This window comes from Spodoptera frugiperda, chromosome 4 (assembly GCF_023101765.2).
Source record: "Spodoptera frugiperda isolate SF20-4 chromosome 4, AGI-APGP_CSIRO_Sfru_2.0, whole genome shotgun sequence".
Lineage (NCBI taxonomy): Eukaryota > Metazoa > Arthropoda > Insecta > Lepidoptera > Noctuidae > Spodoptera > Spodoptera frugiperda.
In genome coordinates, this window is record NC_064215.1 from 1,633,649 (window position 1) to 1,655,025 (window position 21,377).

General features: G+C 36.8%; 3 protein-coding genes across 6 annotated transcripts in view; 2 read left to right on the forward strand and 1 right to left on the reverse strand.

Moving 5' to 3' along the window:
* Positions 1 to 21,377, forward strand: part of LOC118272845 (E3 ubiquitin-protein ligase znrf2) — a 113,207-nt gene that overhangs the window by 88,184 nt on the left and 3,646 nt on the right. The gene's annotated exons all lie outside the window — the stretch shown is intronic.
* Positions 11,869 to 12,636, forward strand: LOC118272552 (bladder cancer-associated protein). The gene has a single exon (XM_035589133.2). It carries the CDS (start codon positions 12,044 to 12,046, stop codon positions 12,281 to 12,283), a length of 240 nt encoding a protein of 79 aa, XP_035445026.1. The 5' UTR covers positions 11,869 to 12,043; the 3' UTR covers positions 12,284 to 12,636.
* Positions 15,669 to 17,702, reverse strand: LOC118272843 (collagen alpha-3(IV) chain-like). 4 transcript variants are annotated; one of them, XM_050693442.1, is made up of 4 exons: positions 17,394 to 17,702; positions 16,805 to 16,975; positions 16,242 to 16,618; positions 15,669 to 16,108 (listed from the first exon to the last, which is right to left on the reverse strand). In XM_050693442.1, exons 1-4 carry the CDS (start codon positions 17,420 to 17,422, stop codon positions 15,789 to 15,791), a joined length of 897 nt encoding a protein of 298 aa, XP_050549399.1. In that variant the 5' UTR covers positions 17,423 to 17,702; the 3' UTR covers positions 15,669 to 15,788. The 4 variants fall into 4 exon arrangements, with proteins under 4 accessions (XP_050549399.1, XP_035445443.2, XP_035445442.2 ...); XM_035589550.2 differs by having other exon boundaries at positions 16,242 to 16,579; positions 16,793 to 16,975; positions 17,394 to 17,700; XM_035589549.2 differs by having other exon boundaries at positions 16,793 to 16,975; positions 17,394 to 17,698.

Genomic DNA, 21,377 nt, shown 5'->3' on the forward strand with positions numbered 1-21,377 from the left:
TTATTTGTGGAGATTTTAATATAGATTTATTATTGTCAGATAAAAATAGTAGGACTTTTAGAGACTTAATGCTTAATTATGGTATAAAACATTACATAAATGAACCTACTAGGAATAACAAATGTATCGACAACATCATTGGTAATATAGATGAAGGTGTGGGTGAAACTCATCATCTTTATCTCTCAGATCATAACACGGCTCAAACAGTTACAATAAAAGAAAACACTATTGATATAAACCATTACTATTTCACGGTTATAAATGACCTAAGTAAGGAAAATGTAACTAAGTTTGTAGACTATATTGGTTGCCTAAGCTTTAACGAAGTTTTTCAAACGACCGATACCAATGAAGCTTTTGATAAATTTCATGACCTATTAATATTATTCCATAACCACTCTAACGTCCATGGATACTATAGTATCCAAAGTGACGAGTTCTGTTTAACTCCCTCTAGTTTAAAATACGGTCTTGTTTGGTGAGTTTTGACTGTTTATCTATACAGCTGAATAAATTGTTCGACGAAAAAATAAGACATGGCGTTGTAATATGCTTTGACAAACAAAATATAAATTTTTAAAGTTAGTTGACTCGTTTTTGAAGTGTTTTTGTGAGTTCCAACAATTATGTCGTAAATACTACAGTTTTGTTTAATTTATCTTGCAAGTGTTATACATCAAAATAAACTAGAAGATTTGTGCTTTACGATGATGTATAAATATCACAGTTTTAGCTGATAAATCTAGTCTAATTTTAACTTCAAACGATTGTTGTTTCGAAAAAAATGGCCGGTCTGGTGTTGGCCACTTTTAGTTTTGTTTATACATATTTTACATACTTTGCATTACAATAGTATATAAAATATCGAAATACATTTCGTAATAAGCAAAATAATACATTTTTCAAAGAGAAATATACTAAATTCATTGAAGATTCCATAATAATGTCAATGTGTTCCTCAGGTTTTTTGATGTGTAAAATTACGAGTAGTGTTTTCTTTCGATTTAATTACAATACTTAGAGTTAACCGAATATAATCATATATACATCAAAAGAAAGGGTAATGAGTCTAGTTTGTTGTAAAAATATTTTATTGATAAAATATGCAATAGTTGTGCCGTATATTCTAAAAAGGTAGAAATAATTCTGTTTTTTTTCTGTGTTTCATGTTTAACCCGTTTTATTGTATTTTAAAGATTAACTAAAGATTTAAAAAAATCGTTAAGATTGATCAGTATTCTTCAATCTTTTTTTGGTATTCTTTTCTTTATTCTAGGCATTACGGTTCAATAGCTATATAGGTTTTATGTTACGACGAACTTGCGAGTCGCGCGCGGTTCGGATGCCGTGCGCGGCTGGACGTTAGAGTGGATAAACTATGTTTTCCTAGTATTAAAGTAAAAAAAGGACATAACTTTAACAAACCAAAATGGATAACAAAGGGAATAAAAATAAGTAGTAAAAAAAAGAGATCTTTGCGGTTTAGTTACTATCTAAATAGGAATAATGAAAATAAAAATAGGTATAAAAAATATTCCAAAATATTAAGAAATTGTATGAATAACCTTCAAGTCATGGGCAATCAGAGACACATAGCTCGTTCTCATAATAAAGTTAAAGCTACTTGGAACGTTGTAAAGCACAATATGGGCAATTTGAAAGGTAGAGAATGTATAAACGTCCTTAAAGAAAATGACACTACAATTACGTTAGGTTCAGAACTCGCAAATAAATTTAACAAATTTTTCATTGATGTGGCTAACAATAGTACCGACAAAAATAGTAACCTAAATAATATTGGTGTAGATTTACATAATAATAGTATTTTTATTGAACCCACTGATAATGATGAAATCTTTCGCATTATTAAAAATCTAAAGAACACAAAATCATGTGGTTATGATAACATATCAACAGATATAACCAAATGTATAGCTCAGTATATATCACCACCACTAGCTCATATCATCAATTTGTCTTTTGAACAAGGTTGCTTTCCTGACAGACTCAAACTATCTCTGATAAAACCGCTACACAAAAAAGGGTCCAAATTTGACGTTAATAATTATCGACCCATAGCCTTAACTCCAATATTATCTAAGATATTTGAAAAAGTTATGTTTAAAAGAGTGTTAAAATATTTAAATAAGTATAATATCCTCGTAAAAGAACAGTTTGGATTCCAACAGAATAAATCTACAACGTTAGCCATACACTCGTTAGTTACAACAGTAATGAATAATATGAACTCTTCTACATCTACTTGTGCTTTGTTTAAAGCCTTCGATCTTGTGGACCATTCTAGATTAATAGCAAAAATGGAAAGATACGGAATCAGAGGTGCAGCTCTAAAATGGTTTGAGTCTTATTTAAGTAATAGGCAACAAATAACCAGAGTTACAAAACTTAATGACGCAAATAATACACTAGAAGACTTTGACTCTAAGCCTCTAATAAACCTCTGTGGTGTGCCACAAGGTAGCATTCTGGGACCATTACTATTTCTAATCTATGTAAATGATCTGCCACAAGTTATCAAACATCGGTGTGTTCTCTTCGCAGATGATACTACAGTAATCATAGAATTTAAAGGCCCACAAAACTATGATACTATTGTAAATGAAACATTAGGTGATATCACTAAGTGGTTAGATAACAATAAGCTAAAATTAAATGTATCAAAAACGAATATATTAAAATTTAAAACCTGTCGAAGTAAGCCTATGCATTTAAATATACAATATAATGGTCAAATGATTGAACAGGTTCACAGTGCAAGATTTCTTGGGGTTATCCTCGATGAACACCTAACGTGGAAAAATCACATAGATAGTGTTTGTAATAAGATTAATAGGTTTGTGTTTGCTTTAAGAAAAGTTAAGGAAATCACATCCACACATACAGCTCTTCTTGTTTACCACGCTTATATCTGTTCAATCATTCGATACGGAATTATTGTTTGGGGAAACTCCACAGAAATTTCAAGAGTTTTAATAGCCCAAAAAAAGTGTATACGTGCAATATTTAATTTGAATTGGTCTGAATCTTGCAGGCCTATATTTCGTTCTAATAAGCTGTTGACGGTAACTTGTATTTATATCTATGAGATTGCAAAATTTTTAAGATCTAATCTCTCACTCTTTGAAGCCAAAGACAACAGAAATAAAAGAAAAGTAACATGGAGGCATCTCGAGATGCCTGCACCTAAACTGGAACTATTCAGGCGTAGTTGTGTCTATATGGCTCCCCTCATATACAACACGTTACCTAAGTCTATAAGTGATCTCCCCTATAAAAAATTCTGTACTGCTCTAAAGGAATGGCTAATAAAAGAAAATTATTATTCTATAGATGAATATTTTGTGAAAAATAAGTGTAAGTCCTTTGGGTACAAAATAAAAAATGTAATTATTTAATTCGCCTTTATGCCTGTTCTTAAAATGCGTATGTATTATGTATTACCTAAGTCATTGAGATAACTACAATGTATTACTTTGTAAACATTAGTTTAATGTATAAGTTTTCAAGTAAAATAACTTGGATAATTTGCATGCTGCTACGACAGCGAAACATGTTGATCTCTTTTAAATATTTATGTAACAACTGTATTTACCGTGTTTCTGGCAAATAAATATATTATTATTATTAAAAACCCAGTAATACTACCCGACCCGGGAATCGAACCTGAAACCCCTTGCCTAATAGCACTTGCGACCATTCGACCAACGAGACAGTTCAAGTTAGAAGTTAGTTTAATTTAACAATTATTAAGGCTTATTAAGATTTCTATATGAGATCACCTCGTACAAAATTCTTAGAAAATTATCATTCTAGAGAAAAATATTGAACTTGACTACGTCAAAACATTAATATTTGCGGAAAAAAGGAAAATAAATTTCACCTTTATTGGCGGCGACCCTTTTCCGATTTCTGATTTCGGAAACGACGGAGACTCACAATGGCTTTGTAAGAGACAGGTTCATTGGGCGAAAATAATTTATTTGGACGACTTATTGATTTTCCTTTTACATAGACGAAGATCCCTAATGGGTTCAATGACCGTACATACCTTGTTAAGAAGTAGAGTAATAGTTTCACTATTTCGTTGGTTGTGTAGTCATTAGTGTTACTACCAAAAAAGCGTATAGTAAGTTGTCTCACATTGAACCAGGTAAATTTCAAAGTCTCATAGTGGGCTGGATTTTCAATCAATGTCTTTAATTTTTTGTGTATACTTAGCAAATCTAGCTTTAATTTTGTAAAACATTAATTTCTCATATTCCTTTTAGTTTCAGTGTAAACAAGGTTTTCATGAAAAATTATTTTTGGTTCAATGAGTACTTCAGGTGGTACACATTTAACCAGGGTATGGTCCACATTTAGCCACATTATTTCTATGTATTCTAGTTCCATTTATAAGCGAAATCAAAGCGAAAAACTTTGTGAGAATAATAAAAACAGGAATAGTGAATTATACAATTTTTATTTATTATAAAACAAACTATTCAACAGTCTAATAATCAGCCTTATATTTAATTTTATTAAAATCACTTTAAATCTTATACGAATACTTTCACCTGTGCAGTTTAAGGGCTTTAAGCATGTTGCCAGCCAAATGCCCACCACTTTTCTTGTTAACACTTCGTTTCGCACCATTTTATAACAAATTAAAAACATTTCTTTAAATAAACTCATTTAGTGACTGGGATGTACGTAATGTTCCAGGGCTCAATGTGTACCACCCTCAGGTGGCTCACTGTGAGACACACAACGTTTTGATAACTAACTTCAATATTTTACCGGCAAATCAATCTCGTAAAAACACGAATTATAGCGCTTTTAATTGCTAACTAACCATAGAAAACAATGTATATATAATTAAATTGATATTATTTAATCAAAAAAAGCTAAAAAAGAATTGAATTTGCAAAAAAGATTTACTTTTTGAGTCAGTTTGCTTTCGAATGCTCCTCATAAAAACACTTTGCTCGCGATCGCCACGTAAACTAGTGGGCAGGGATGGAACGTAAATACCTCTCTTTTACTCATATTAGCGCACTTTAGTAATGTCACATTTTCGAGATTCGGCGGTGGTTAAATGTAGCTGCCTGGTTCAATGTGAAACACCCGACCTATCTATTAATTTTGGTTTCTGAGTCGCGCATAGTGGAATAGTATTTAATATGGTATAGTTATTGTATAGTTATATGGCATAAGCCATATAGTTATATGGTATAGTTATATGGCATAAGCCATATAGTTATATGGTATATTTATATGGCATAAGCCATATAACTATTAGAAAGCATTAGATAATAAGAAGCATTTTTCCTAGATTAATTAGCTATTTAGTCGAGTGATAAGTTAATCAAACCCAGTGTAATGTATACGAGTCGAGTTCTTAATACCCGTTGCTTCCCGCCCGGCACGAACTATCAGAACCATGGCTACAATTCCTGTAGTGATAATAAGATCATTTATTATCTCCTATCACTCTATCCTAAGATATTTATATGACTGCACGGTTGGTGCGGTGGCTGGGCAACTGGCTGCCGCGCAACGTGTAGCGGGTTCGGTTCCCGCACGGAGCAACTCTTTGTGTGATCCACAAATTGTTGTTTCGGGTCTGGGTGTCATGTGCATGTGAACTTGTATGTTTGTAAACGCACCCATGACACAGGAGAAAATCCTAAAAGAAGGGCAACGTTTTTTAAACAAAAAAAAAATTAGATACCCACGGTCACAGCACCTGTTACAAAATCGTTACACTTAAAAATTCCACGTCTTTTTGACCTCAAAACGAAAGCAAATAATAAAAAGATCGTTCATTTTTTACGACTGAGATGTACCTACCTACGTTGAGTAAAAAGTAAAAAGATACTTCACGCGAAATGCGAAGAGCTTTATTACTAAAATTAAATAAAAAGAAAAACATTTTTACCGCGGTTTTATTACGTACCTACTACCTAGGTACTTTGGTTACCGATTTTCTCGTTATTTTGTGGAAAAATCCAACCTTTTTAGGCAGACTAAATGGGATGATACGATTTTGTAATAGGTGCTGTAATAGGTGGTTCTGTAGGGGGGGGAGGTTCGAAACCTACCAACGGCACTTACCAATGTGGATTTTTCCGATTTGTGTATACTTTCTAAGATTATTTAACTTATAATTTCTTATTATAAGTTTGAAATCGCTAAACCGCATTGAGCAAGCGTGGTGATTAATGCTCAAACCTTCTCCGTGTGAAAAAAGGCCTTTAGTCAGGAGTAGCCATTTACAGGCTGTTGATGCGATGTGTGGTGTGAAATGGGATGATTAAAAATTAGAAATCTTTTGGCCATTGAAAATTTTTGCCTATGGCTTCGCCCGCGTTCTCGTAAGACAAAAATAACCTATGTGTTATTCCAGACTATAATCTACCCCTATTCCAAATTTCATCCCGACCCCTTCAGTCATTTTGCTGTGATTGAGTAGCAAACATAGAAACACTCAAACTCACTCATAAACTTTCGTGTTTATATTTTAGAAACTTTAGTAACATGTAAGTTTAAGGAACGAATTAATAGCTTAGGATCTGAAGCTTACAATGTCATCACATGGGTACAAAATGTACCTAAGGCTCAAAAGTATTTATTATCCTAGTCTAATATATAAAATTCTCGTGTCACAGTTTTTGTTGCCATACTCCTCCGAAACGGCTTGACCGATTTTGATGAATTTTTTTGTGCTTATCCGGTATCTATGAGAATCGGCCAACATCTATTTTTCATCCCCCTAAATGTTAGGGGTAGTATAACCCTATTTTTTTAATTTTCCGCGGACGAAGTCGCGGGCAGAAGCTAGTAATATTATAAATATGAAAGTTTTTATGTTTGTTTGTTACTCCTTAACGTCAAAACGGCTGAAGGATTCGACATGAAATTTGGAACAGAGATAGATTATAGTCTGAAATAACACATAGCAAGCTTTTTATCCCACGGGAACGCGCGTGAAGCCGTTGACAGAAGCTAGTATTTCAATATTTTTAATTGGTTTACCAGATGGACATTGAAAAATTGTTTAGTCAACATCCCCATTCCACGGGTATCTCTTTCAAAAACGCTTACTCGCAGCCTTTGTATAACTTCGGCTTTAAATGTATCGACAGCAGATTATGTGGATGTATACTTAATCCTTTTTTAATAACGTAATATTATTTTATTGCAACGTCACGCCTTTTATTCCCGAAGGGGTAGGCAGAGTTGCAACTTTACGGCACGTAATGCTGCTATATAATGTACACCCACTTTTCACTATTTGTGTTATAAGTCCCATCTAATAGGAGGTGAACTCTTTGCCATATACTGGGCACAATTCCTGACTACGTGCTACTACTGAGAAATTTTCGAATAATATTTTATCATTAAGTGTTTCTGTAAGTAGGTTACAAAATAGCATTTTTACGGTAATTTAAAATCAAGTACCTAACTTAGATAAACCAACATTTCCAGATTAAAGTTCTGAAAAATCTCAGAATCGTTGATTAAATAGCTACCATCCTCTTTTGCTTAGCTTTTTATAAATTTCAGATACCAATTAAAAATTTTGCAGTTCGAATAAATTGTTATTAAAAAAAAATATATGGGAATAGTTACATAAATTCGCATAGTGTAACTTAGTGTAATAATATTATGTTCAGAAAACAGTTATAAATGAAATATAAAAAGTCTTCATTATATTTAGGCAATAAAACAGTAAGTTGACTATGTAGGTAAAAATAAGCCTATCATTATTCGAAAACGTAAACTTAAATGCTTCAAGCCTAGTGCAACAGTTTCATCAAATTAAATAGAAATTATCAAATAGAAATGCCTAGGCGCTTGTAATTACTCATTTATAATAAATAAAAAAACTAGATAGGTAGGTATATAAGTTTCAACAGGGCTTTATTGAAAAGCAAACAGCAGCAAATGAACAACTGTTTTTCCAATAACTAAACTATCGTTGTAGCCGGAGTTTCGATATTGATTCGAAACGCACTGTACGTAGCTTATGTTTGGCCAATAACCTTTCATAAGAGCGCTTTGCTGAACATTGGTTTGAATCTCCGGAACTACACACACCGAATGAAACCTTTCACCTATTCATAGATAGGGTTTAGTACATTCATATGAGTTTTTAACAAGAATAGTGATAATAAAATGGATTTAATACAAAAATAGAATGGAATGTATTGTGCCTACTCTTATTATTACGGTTAGCCAACAAAAAAGCATAACGATTGAGCGCGTATGCACAAACAAGGGTATCGCAAAAGTAGTGAAAAATGTCAGAAAATTGACACTTACTGCACACTCAGGCTCGGCAGTATAGGATCCGTTAGCGAAGTACTTCTTCGGGCACTCGGCCCACGGCAGCTCAGCCTGAAAGCTTTGCGCGAAGTAGAACAGGCACCAGGCGATGATGGAGTTGTAGTACAGCGCCACGTTAAACGACACCACCGCCGAACTGATCCCGATCCCACCCAAATAAGGAGACACCTGGTGCCACACACCTATGGCGCCTTTCCGCAGACGCTGCCCGATCGCCAACTCCAAGTAAAATATCGGTATCCCCTCAATCGCTAACATCACGAAGTACGGAATCAAAAATGCTCCCCCGCCATTCTTCTGCGCTAGGTACGGAAACCTCCACACGTTACCTAATCCCACGGCATAACCCACTGTGGCTAACAGAAAAGTGAGCTTGCTGTCCCACGACTCTCTCTCGACTCCGCCACCTTCGGGCTTCACTCCACCGCGGTCCTCGACGGAGCTGGCCTTGCTCGTCGGCGTCTCTGAGGAGCGCCTGTTGGGGCTGGTGTCCTCGAAGGCCTCGTTGGTGGCGCCGTACATGACGTGCGTGCGGTGGGACGGGTGGCCGTTCTCCATCGTCACCAGCCGACCTCGCAGCTCTTTCATCTCCATCCTATCTATGGAGCGCTGTGCGTACAGGTCCCGCGAGCTCTGTCGCCTCATCAAGTGTGCTGTGTTCGCCATCTTTCGTTATTGCTATTATACTTCTAATTAAACTTTAATTATTGTCGTCTTATTGTCATTATTGGCTTTTAAAACGATTCAGATTCCGTGTCGTGGCACATAATGAGGACCAATAAATTACACGTCAAAGTTATGAATGCTTTTACGTGGGGGTGGAACGGCATCTGTAATAATTTACTAATAACCATTTTTTGTGTAAACCGTAAACTGAAGGATTGGCACGTCACTGAACTTTATATTGTAAATACACAAGGATTTATATTGAACATATTGAATTTGATTGGTGCTGTGATGGCGGCCGCGGGGTCGCGCGTATCTGGCGGGAAACGCGCCCGAAATGCGGGTGTGAGAGGGACGAGCTTGCACACGCATGCGCTGAAGTAGTGCCCTCTCCGTGGCACTTACACTCAAATGGAGGATTTTTCAATGAACGACTGGAATCCGAACGCCTACGTGCAAGCAAAACACGGTGTAGACAACATTGATTCGCAGTCTAACATTAAATCAAAGCAACGTAACTGAGAACTAGGTGTAGGTAGCAGGTAGAATTACCTAGACTTAACGGTGCCGTAACAATATAATTTATAAATAGATTAGGTAATTTAATATCAGTCCTATTTCTGCGATTTTATTATGTAGTTGTAAAATGTAAAACAATCAACAGTTTCCGTATGATTCATAATGTCGGACTAAATGAATTTAAAGTTTTGAAAAATGTTTATAGTGTAAACAGCTAATGGAAGGGGCGGTGGGCGGTTGACAATGATTTATGATCGAGCGACACTTGCTAAATAAAAGAAAGTGCCAGTCTGCCTGTGTCGATGGCCTCTATTATACCTATCGCAAAAGCCTCATTCATTCACATTATGTACAAGAGATTTCCAATTGGTTGGGCAAAGCTTGTAAGTTCTAGATTTTGATAGTCATCTCAATGATAGCATGGAACCTGGGATTGCCCTCCGTATACGGCTAATTACTTACATAATATTCATGAGATAAGTGGTGAAAAGTAGGTGTTACTTATATTGTACCTAGGTATTACGTTCAAAATGCATCTGTACAATGCTTGGGGGATTAAAAAGCTGTTATGTTTTCACTTGAGAGGGTTTACTGCAGTCTCAGAAATCAATTAAACCCGAGATCGTCAAAGCACTTCTCCCCCGATATCTGATATTACCCGATGCCCACGTTTTCTGTATGATGTGATGAAAATTGAAAGTATATTACTCTGCTATCACCACTCTTTTTTATGGTATAAGCTGGTAAACGAGCAGACGGATCACCTGCTAAGCAATTGCCGCCGCCCATGGCCACCCGAAACACCTCAGCCATTACAAGTGCGTTGCTCTTTAGGGGGTTAGGAATTTAAGGGTTGTTGGGGAGTCGGGAGAAGACTCCTCACGGCACGGCTTATCAATATAGGTTAGCGGTAATGGGGTTCACTCCTCACGGCTCGGACCATCAATATACATATTTTTACACATAATTAGAGTCATGCTTCGGCAGTAATAAGCTGGTCTTTACCGAAGTGATATCACGACCTTTAAAAAACCGTCGTAAAATATCACCTATGTTATGTTTCACCATACGAGTAAGGTTACCAGAAGTCCAATCCCCTCCCACCACCAAAACCAATACGTAGGTAGTTGTAACTCCTCTCGAGTTGCGGGTATCCTTGGGCGACGTAAATTGCTTACCATCATGTGATTCGACGTCTCGTTTAAGTACGTCCTATCCCATAAAAAATTAACATCCACTTATGACTTTAACTGAACTCCATAGTTACATAAATTAAAAATAACTGATTAGGTACCTAATGTCCGGGTATCATACTCCAGTAGATAATGAACCATTACATTTGAACATTGTTAATTATAACTTGGCTTGTTAACCAACTTCAGTTTCCACTCGAATGCTTCTAAACTCCGGTTCCTAAAGGTGAAGTAAACAAATTGTCTATCGTGCCGACCGACCCACGTAATTAATGGCCTTCTTACTTTGCAAGAACTCAAATACTTAGGTACTTACTTACTCTTACTTATTACTTAAGGACTTGCGTTACCTATGTATACATTATTACCATATAATCAATAATATGTACATAAAAATCACGGTTTACTCACGTACATTAATGAAGAAAAAATCTACAGGAACTCACATGATAAAGTCCCTCTGTGACTCGAAACTCGTAAAGCTTTTCCGTGATTTTTATATAACGTAAGTCCTTAATTAATAAGTAACTTCTTGAGACATCCCACGATAGTTATTATAACAATATGTACATGATACTTTTTATAGAATAGGGCGACTAACGAGCAGACGATCCCCTGGTGGCAAGCAATCCACAACACTCATGGACACCGCATCACAAGAGGAGTCACATATGCGTTGCCGGCGTTATTTGGATTGGGGATGGAAGGGGTGGGAGGATTAAGCCAGCGAAACACAAGACAAGTCTTATTCATGACATCTTTTATTTCCCGAAGACAGATAATCATCATCATCAATAAAGACACGGGTCTCCGTTACCATCCGCTATCCTCTCCCCCCTCGGATCCCTACAATTACGAGTTACTTGTTGTTTTACAATGTACCTATATGTGTATTATCTAATTAGAGTACTTATTAGACTAGAGACATAGATTTCGTTTTTAGTACTATCGCATTGGTAAAACCCTGTAATGGTAATTTTTAGGTAATATTTTATATTTTATTAATAATTAAATATGTTATTCATTTCACCTGTATTTTCATCTCTTTCTTCAATATACAAGCTGTTTTATTAAACTGGCAACTTGTACACCGTAACTACCTTTTTTTAGCCTGACAATGTTTTTATTTCTTGCCACCCATCACCAGCTGTCAAAAATTAAACGCAAATCAGAACTGCAACATTTTGTTTCTACACTGTTAAAATAATGAAGTTATCAATCGAATCATGTCGATTGCAACACAAACGCTAATACATACCCACGTTAGTGTTCGGCGATTGTGATCGAGACCTGCACGTGTTGTCGGCGACATGTATTGTTTGCAATGGCTTATTCCTGTGCTGCTAATACCGAAGCCCGTGAACCCGGCTTTAGTGAACACACATGTTATGTTCATGGTCTTGTATCTAATAGGATTCTTCCTAGAAAGGAAGCCGTGTACCGTGTGCAGTGTAGTCTTCCTCGCAGCCGTGATATTAATTTGTTATAGCGGGATCGGGAACTGTTTATTCTGGGCTAGTCAATGCGATGCTGAGAAGTACGATACGTAGACGGGTCAGCGAATCTTCCAGAGTTACCTACCTAAGTGCTCAAAGTGCAAGCTGCCCTGCTCAACAGAGGGCTGTAGTGACAATGTGAGGCTGACACCAACATGATGCCTTGTGCATTGAAAATATAATATATTATTTTCTTTGTATATTTTTGTAAATAATGTTTTTTTTTTATTTATTTACATCTGACTGTACTGTAATAATGTTGTATTGTATTGATTATGAATAATTCCATCGTGGAAGTAATGTGCCGATCTGTACTTAGTATCAGAATTATGTTGACAAATATAAGAGTGATGTGTACATACAGCTGTTATGATAAAGGTTAATGTAATAACATTTTGGGGACAAGATGCAATTGTTTTATTGGACGACGTACACCTGAGTGTTCGAAGAAAGTACTTATTATATTGTTATGTGACTGCTGAGGCTATTGCATGGCAGCGCACCACTGTACACTGTGTTTAAACATCTCATATCTCAGGCAATTGATGAAATGCCAATGTAACTGTAACTGGTGAGCTGCCATACAAATAAATTGTTAAATTGAAATATAAACTGTATCAGAATCATATCTTAGATCCATTCAAATAAGATAGTATAAAATGTAATCTTCATTAAACATAAGTATCAGTCACTTTTTAATGTTTGCAAGTACTTAGCTTTATAGAGGATCTACATTTATTGGAAATATACCTATATCAATAATGGAGAAATACTTTGTGTTAGACTAAACAGTCAGAATGTGAGAGCATTTAAAAAAAGAAAAAAGATGAGACAGAGAAGACAATTTCATTGCTCAATGAAACCACTGGAAATGTAACTAGACACTGAATCTATATTTAGATCAAGTTCAATATGAAATGTTAGCAAATCATGAGGGTAGGACTAGACATATTGACAATTCTGGCAAGCAATCCGACTCTCACTCTATACTGAGAGTACTGAATAAATACAGCTAAATAGAAACACAAAAAAATGTTTCTGGTTACAGACAGATGTAGATTACCTTTGTGGTTTGCTAACAAATGTTTCACATCAATCTGAGTCTAAGTATAGATGTTGGAAGCATGCTTGCTACATTCTGTTTACACAAATCCATTTTGATTGTTAGTGCACCTTGTTGAACATCACATTAGTCATTTGTCTAGAATAATAAAAAATACTTCCCCTTACTTTGTGATATTTTTGTAAAGTATTATTAAATAGTGAAGTAGTAAACATAATTACTGTGTCTACTGGTCTGTTTATTCACCAAAACATTTTCTAAAAATTACAAATTTCCCACCCATTGGTCAATAAAATATTTTTAAACTTTGACTTTAGATGCAGTATTTTCTACTACAAACTTACTTAGAACTTTAATAAGTTTGAAACTAGATTAGATTCAGTATTGTTCTAATATAATATAGAATAAATTGCCTGCTAGCTACCATATTTCATCCATTCTTATTTTAAATAACAAAATAAACAGGTACCTATAAAACTAATGTCTGATATTATAAATCATACCTACTCCTTAATTTATTGATAATATTTGGGTTATCAACAAACTCATGCAGATACAATAGCAAGTTGACCAATAATTAGGTATATGTATGACACAAAATACATTGATAAAGTTAATATATTGATACATGATATTGTTATTCAAAGTTCAGTATATTAGAGCTGACAGAGCGAGCCTGCCGACTGCTGTATCTAAGATCCCTCCTTTTATACTCAACTCCCTAAATAGGTAAGCTTCGGTACAAAATATTAAATGTAGGTAGGTTGCTATTCACTGGTAGCAATTCCAGCTAATGGCGCCACTTAGAATTTCGAAAATCTTAGTGCTGTGTAGGTAGCTAACTACTAAGTACCTAATTAGGTACGCCCGGCATACCGGTACGAGAATTAGCAACAAAACGCAGTTGTCTTATTTGTGATAATGGAATATTTTTGGTAGTTTGGCAATCCGAGATATATATAATTTAAATTATTTAAGACGCCTGAACCAAATATCTGAGCAAAGTTTAACATACTTACCGAAAAAACCAAAAATAAAATCATGATTTATAAAAATTGACATTTCCCAGAATTTAGATATTGAATAAATATTGTAAGTATATTAGAAATTAGATATTTTTTGTAGTTATTTTTGTGAAAGTTGCCTAAAAAATATTACCAAAGAAACAAACCATCGCAATAACTAAGAAATATGTATATTTATTTATTTATTTATTTCTTCATCACAAATACAGTGAATGGCGGACTTAATGCCTTAAGGCATTCTCTAACAGTCAACCATAGGGTAGTGCAGAGAAATGAAGCGGATCGATGCGAATGTTGTATAACATATACTGTGCCAATTATTACCTAATAATGACAGTTATAATGTTCTAACCAGTCAACACAGTCATTACTCTAACTTAAATTTAATTATTATCAAGTTATAGGGCAATTACCTAAATATAGTAACTTGCACAACAATAACATTGGTAAATACTTTGTCATACGATAAAGTATACATAACAATACACACAAATATATAGGTAATAATATGTACATACTAGACGTATAAACACGGTCCATTCCTGGACGGTTTGAATAAAAATATAACTCTTCAAATGTCTAATCCAAGGCAAGTGCATCGTTAGCGGAAGATTTGCCTTCAACACTTGTCTACCGGGAGTCAGTCTTAATTTTTAACTGGACACTAGTCTCTTGTTAGGACTTAGAATTTTTGAAATGTGTCGAATATATTTTAAAATGATACCTACATAATTAAGCAATATCCAAATTTTAGCATTATTTTGTCATCAGATTATAACTATTGCCTAAAACCTCAATAAAACTGCCTAAGTCGGAGATTGATCCGAAGCCCTCGGCAACTGCTGCTGCTTGCAAGAAGCACGATTCGACCATAAAGAATAAAATATAAATAAAAAGTTTCATCTAAAAGGGAATACCACTTCAGACACAGCTTCAAGAACAATCTAGCTTCATACATAAATAGCCAGTAAATTAGTCTATGTAAATAATATTATGCCTTTTCTGATGGGGCTAGTCAGAGGTGCAGATTAACACAATGTTGCAATAAACTACTGCATGGTTGGGCAGTAGTTGTACTATTGGCTGATGTGTTTGTGTTGTAGGTTCCAATCCTGAACAGTGAACAGGTCTGAATGTAATGTGTTAAGATACTTGTATGTTTTTAAACCTATTTGGACAGGGAAAAATATATAGCTTACTCATAATAAGTAATGTTACCACAAAATTTTGTAATTATGTATATGAATTTATTCCTCAATGCACCATATTGGAAGTGCACTTATTGCTAGATGCATTAAACAACTCCCATCTACGACTGAAATTACCTTCGATTACCAGGCAAGTCATGAAATGAATACAAAATAAATTCAATTTATTACAAAATGATAGCGTACCTACTAAAATAAAATAACAAGTGTTCCACTATAGTTAGTTCTGAAACATACACACTACTGGCACGTGTATCACACAACTAGCTCGGTCGCAATATACCCTTTGGTAGTCCGATGTACACGTACTGGTAGTCCTGGTGCGTGGTGCCCGCCGTGCTCGGCTGCACGGGGCACGGGCACATGGGCATGCACGGCATGCAGCTCTGCTGGGGCGGCTTTTTCTTCTTCCTGCACCATCTTATGGCCGGGCATTGTGGCGTGGTGGGGGCCATGCTCGTAGTCGTGGTAGTAATATCAGTGTGATAGTTCACAAATATTTCTGGTTCGTCCTCCTCCGAGTCAGGGCAGACCGGCGGCGTCGGGCAGCCGGCCGGGAACGATGGTTTTGGCATGGGTCTATCTGATCATCCGACAGTGGAACAAGGAAATATTAAAGTTAATAAACAATAACAGCGCTTTGTCAGGGAAAGTTTATTTAAAAAAATCATTGCCTAACACTTTCCAAACTTGTGAAAGGTAGTCATCTGTCTTACCCATTTCATCTCCGTAGCCACGTTGAGCTGGCCGCGAGACCGCTCCCTGCTGGGGTAGATGCGGGAGCGGCTGCGGGTGCCGCTGCATGAGCATCGGCAGTAGTGCCTGCCCTGGGTGCCCTGGATGCCCTGGCTTTCCTGAATGCCCTGGCTGTCCAGGCTGTAAATATTGACTAGGTGATCCCAGCGGTCCAGGTCGTCCAGGTGGTGCGGGGCGTTCGGGTGGTATCGCCTGCCCCGCGTCTTGTATGTGTTCGGGTGGGGGCGCCGCTGCGTGCGGTCCCAGCATCAGGGTTTTGGCCAGCGCTTCGGCACTCCGTCCGACTCCATCCCGCATTCTGATCAAAGTAGTCCGTGCAGTAGTACGTCCTTTCATCCTTCAAAATGAATGACTGTATATTTTTGTGTAGTCAAAGAGAACTTTGGCAATTGGAATTGAACATTACTCACCTGTGGACTTGCAAGTGGAAGTCGTAGCGCGTATAGTCGACGATGTGACTATGATCTGTGCTACAATCACAATAATTAGCTGTTTTATGTAATAACTGTACCTAATTAAGTACCTTTCTCTTCGTCTCTGCTTGCACTCCTCGCACATGGCGCAGTACACCTCCAGCACGGAGGGGTGCTCCGTGTTCTCGTGGCAGCGGCGGCACGAGATCCTGCAGTCGATGTAGCCCGCGCTGGGCGGCAGCGAGCTCGCCAGCAGCGCCAGGACCACGAGCACTTGGCACCTGGACACATTATGTAGAGGACAGCCTATACCTTAGTCGTGTGAACGTAACTCCTCATCAATGTTATGGAGGTCAATATACATGTATTATGGGTCATATTGCCCAGTACCGCTGACACAACAAGATGTTCCGTTGATGTGTTTGCTTTGCACCGCTCATAATGTGATTAATTTCATATAGCTGGACCCTAGCTCGAACAACAAGATACAAAGGCTGGTTATGTTTATATCGATACTTGTTTATTGTATCCTAAATTATCATCCACATACATTCATATTGACACTCATAGATTTAATTGAGTGAATTATGTAACAAATAAATGCATGCGTCAACGGTCCTAGTAAATTGATTGTTTTATTGTTAAAGTCTAATATTTCTTTGTAAATGGCTCAGAAATTATTCATAAACAAATCCATACCCGATCTTGTCATTGTTCCCAATATCCATTCCGCCGGCAGACGTGTGAAGTTAGTGTTGAAGTTACACTATTTGTGGACGTTTGTTCGAGGTGTACCGATGGTCTGCGTGTAATATATTTCAGTGGCCGTTACGCAAACCTTGCGAAAGCAATTTATGTGCCGTGAAGTTATTTGTTTTAGTTATCGCCGCTCCAGGTGTTTAGTGTTTCGGAGGTGACGACTGACGGCACGACGTTCTGTTCTCGTGTCTGTAACACTAAAGTCTTGTTCGGTTGTTGTGGCTCTGTCTAGATATATTGTCGTTTAGGATAAACTTTACCACGTTAGTGAATTTTTTAAACCATAAAGATCCTCCTAACATATCCTCCTCATCTCGATTAAATCTTAAAATAGCCATTGTTTTCGAGATACTAACCAGAATACGCAAGATACTCTCGGAACACAACAGGCGGCCATAATACCTCTCAAACAATCGTTTAACATGCATCGAGGCACTACGGAGCCTTTGACGTTATTCTTATATGTAGATTTAGCGATCTAGTCGGGCTAGACAACCGACTATTATATTTCAGCACATTTGCTTTACCTGAAATATCTCTTTGTTAGCAGCTTTTCCCATCTTCCATCTAATTTGAGATTGTTTAGAACTTGTTGCTCCACGAATATATTGTCGGAGACTTCGCGTCAAACAATTGTGAAACGGCGAGCACGTTAACACAAATAGGGTTGATAATAAAACGCGTAGAACAATGATCAATTGAAGAGGAGGGTGCGCCGGTGGCCGGTCGTTAGTCCGGCCCGGCCGTACGGGCCATAAGCCGTAACCGGCACAATGAGCCGGCGCGGCCGTCACTCTCGGCCGCACGTGTGTGGACTACGGATGAGCCGGGTTCCACACACTACACGATTACACTCACAGAAGCTTAGCTTTGGAACTTGTTTATAAGACTTTGGCAATATTATAAAGTAGACAGGTATTTGTGGGATGCTTGGATAAAACGTGTCTTTTGCCAACTTAAATGCTACTGTTAAGCATTTTCGTAAGTAATTAATGAGTCAAACAAGGAATTAATTGAATTATCAGGTAACAGCTACGACCGAATATACAGCGATGAATCATGAATCTGTACAGTATTACAAAAGTTGAGTAATTACTTGCAGCATGAAATACTTGGTGTGTGTAGTGTGTGGGCCTCCTGCACCCCTCGCGCGTGGTGGCGCGCCTGACGTCTGTTGTGAACGGGTCACTTAGTTTGTTTTTATTCGCAAATAGGATTACGGTCCAGTCGGAGTGCCTGCCGTGTTGCCGTGTTTCTAACAGGAAAATATAAACTTTTCTGTTGTTTATTATTTCACACATTTTCCGATTAAAGTCCCTAAATAGTTACTTAATTAGTTTTGTTAGTTGATGCAGTATTTATATCTGTTATTGATTTGCAATAAAATGCGAGTGTGGTCGATTAAAATAACAATCGTTGTAAAATAAATTACAATTGCAAGGCAGTAGTTAGATCCATATGTGGCGGTTACATTGAACCGTGGCACATTGTGCGGTACAGACGTACAGTACCAAGTCGATGTATTCAATATACGACACAATACGTTTGGTTCAATGACAAAAGGTTTCAATTATCCTGAGAAGCAAACACCCGTAGCAATAAGTGGTTTAGGACTTTAGCCTTTACGTGAACAGACGACTCTTATTGAATTAGAAGTAAATGTCGAAGTGTATCAGCAAAATTCTCTCTAACTTAGGTACTGCGGTTGACAACATATAACAAAATCATCATTAAAAAAATATTTAATTAATCACTCAATAATAGCTTATCAAATGAAAGAATGTCAATTTATTAATAATAAACGCGGGTGCGAGATATTTTCCATGGTAATCGTAACACCAAGCACATCGCTATGCCGGGGGAGCGGCCGGCCGTGCGTGCTCCGACTCCGGAACGCACGGACCGGCGACCGTGTCCGTGTTTTTGTTGTGGACGCCATGTGAGACGCAGAATGCCAACGTCTGTTGTTATTATATCGTCAAGCCGTTCTTTGTTTACTCACCGGAGTTACCAGTCTCTAATATAATTCCCCAAGTTCCGCAATGGCTCAAGATTTCTTCAGAAGTAACTCGTTCGATTGCTCTTTCCCTCAATTAATTTGACCAGCGAATTCGGTTAAAAAGTTTAACGAACAAGTTTCGGAGTCGCGTTTAATTAATTAAACTTGAGTTTGTTTATGTTTCAGTTTATAATTAAGTCGGTTTTCATGAAATGCACACTGATGGCGTACCATCGCAAGCTTGTTTTTAATCATTTTGATGTGATGATCTGTATCCAGCTGCACTTTTTAAATGTTCCAAGTACCATGATTTTGTGGTATACTAGATGGTCGTAGTACTTCTGCGTTGAGTCAATCAGTGGCAGTATATGTGTTTATGCTAATCACGCGAGGTAATTGACTTGTTGGTAATTATATTGGTGTTTAGGAACCGCAGCGTTTGCATGCACCATGCAGATACCTGCACGCTCAAATTGATTTAATATCGTAGACACTTCATATTGTGCAAACTGTGTCAAATCAATTGGACAATAATTTAATTTGCAAACATGTTGTCACGTTGTACGTTTATTCTGGTAAATCTGCACAGGACATTTATTTATCTGTTGATTTGTATAATAGCCAGTTTGCGGCTCAGACGTGACAATTGATTTGAAGAGGCAACGCGATAATAGAGTGCCTCTCAAACGGAATTCTACAACATGGCCGCGACACGTTCCCTCCCATTGATGATTTCACACGTACATAATTATATAATTACATAATATACGCATTTATTACGTAATGCTATTAACTATCCTTTAATCAATATGCAGTTAGTTGTACTGGTTTCTTTGTTAGGTTTTATTAACTTTGAGCCTAACAGAATGACATGGAGTGTTCTCAGAAACGATTAAAAACCAGATTGTTGCGCGCATTTATAAGTCACGGGGAAAATAGAAAAATAGTACCTATGTACAATGGCCCCGTACCTATTGTTGTGTCTCTATTATAAAACAACTGAGTGTCCACTCACTCCCAAACACTCCAATACCAAATATTTATTGACAGCTAGTATTTATTATAAATTTACTAATTGAATGGTGACTCGGCAATTTTCCAGTTATTTTAAAACTCACTAACATAGTGAGTAACATTCCACAACAGAATAGTATCGATTTGAGCCTAACGCACGTAGTATCGATTGTCAGTAACTCGGTACTCGGCTGCTAACGATTATTGTCGGCTGTTTAATTGCATAGACAATAGTTGGCGCCCCGTCATATTACACCAGGGCTCATACGGGTAATTGAGGATCGATAGTGTTGTATTTAATTAGTAGGTACCTGTGTGTGGTGTCCGATGGTAGTAAAATAAGTACAGCGTATTGTAAAGCAGTTCCCAGGGCAACCTGACTTGTACATACAATTATAGTTGGATGATTATTATAATTTGTACCGAGCTTGTTTCTTCAATAAGGAAACATTTTCCGAATGTTTCTTGGAACCAATAATGAGTCACAATATCACGACAACTTACAAATTAAAGGTTAAGGATTTGGTTCGTCTTTTAAGGAGTCCTGTCCACAAATTACTATCAATATGGTAAACAAAACAGTAATTATTCTTAATTAATTACTCGTATATTGAAAAATCTTTTATAGTTTTCGCATGTTTCATTTTTCTATCAGTTTCGGAGAAAGAATAACCTTTTGATACCATATTTTTACGTACCTACTTTACTTCGTTAGCGAAAAAATATTTATGAAAATCATACAACGGGTGGGTGTATGTATACTTACGCCTACATATATAACGCGTGTAGTCTATGTATATAAGTAGACATGTTAAAGCGTTAAATTGGCTTACTCTCTTACCGGCTTACTTGACGTTACGACGACACACAGAATTTTATATCACTCCATCTGCCGAGGTAAAATTAAACTC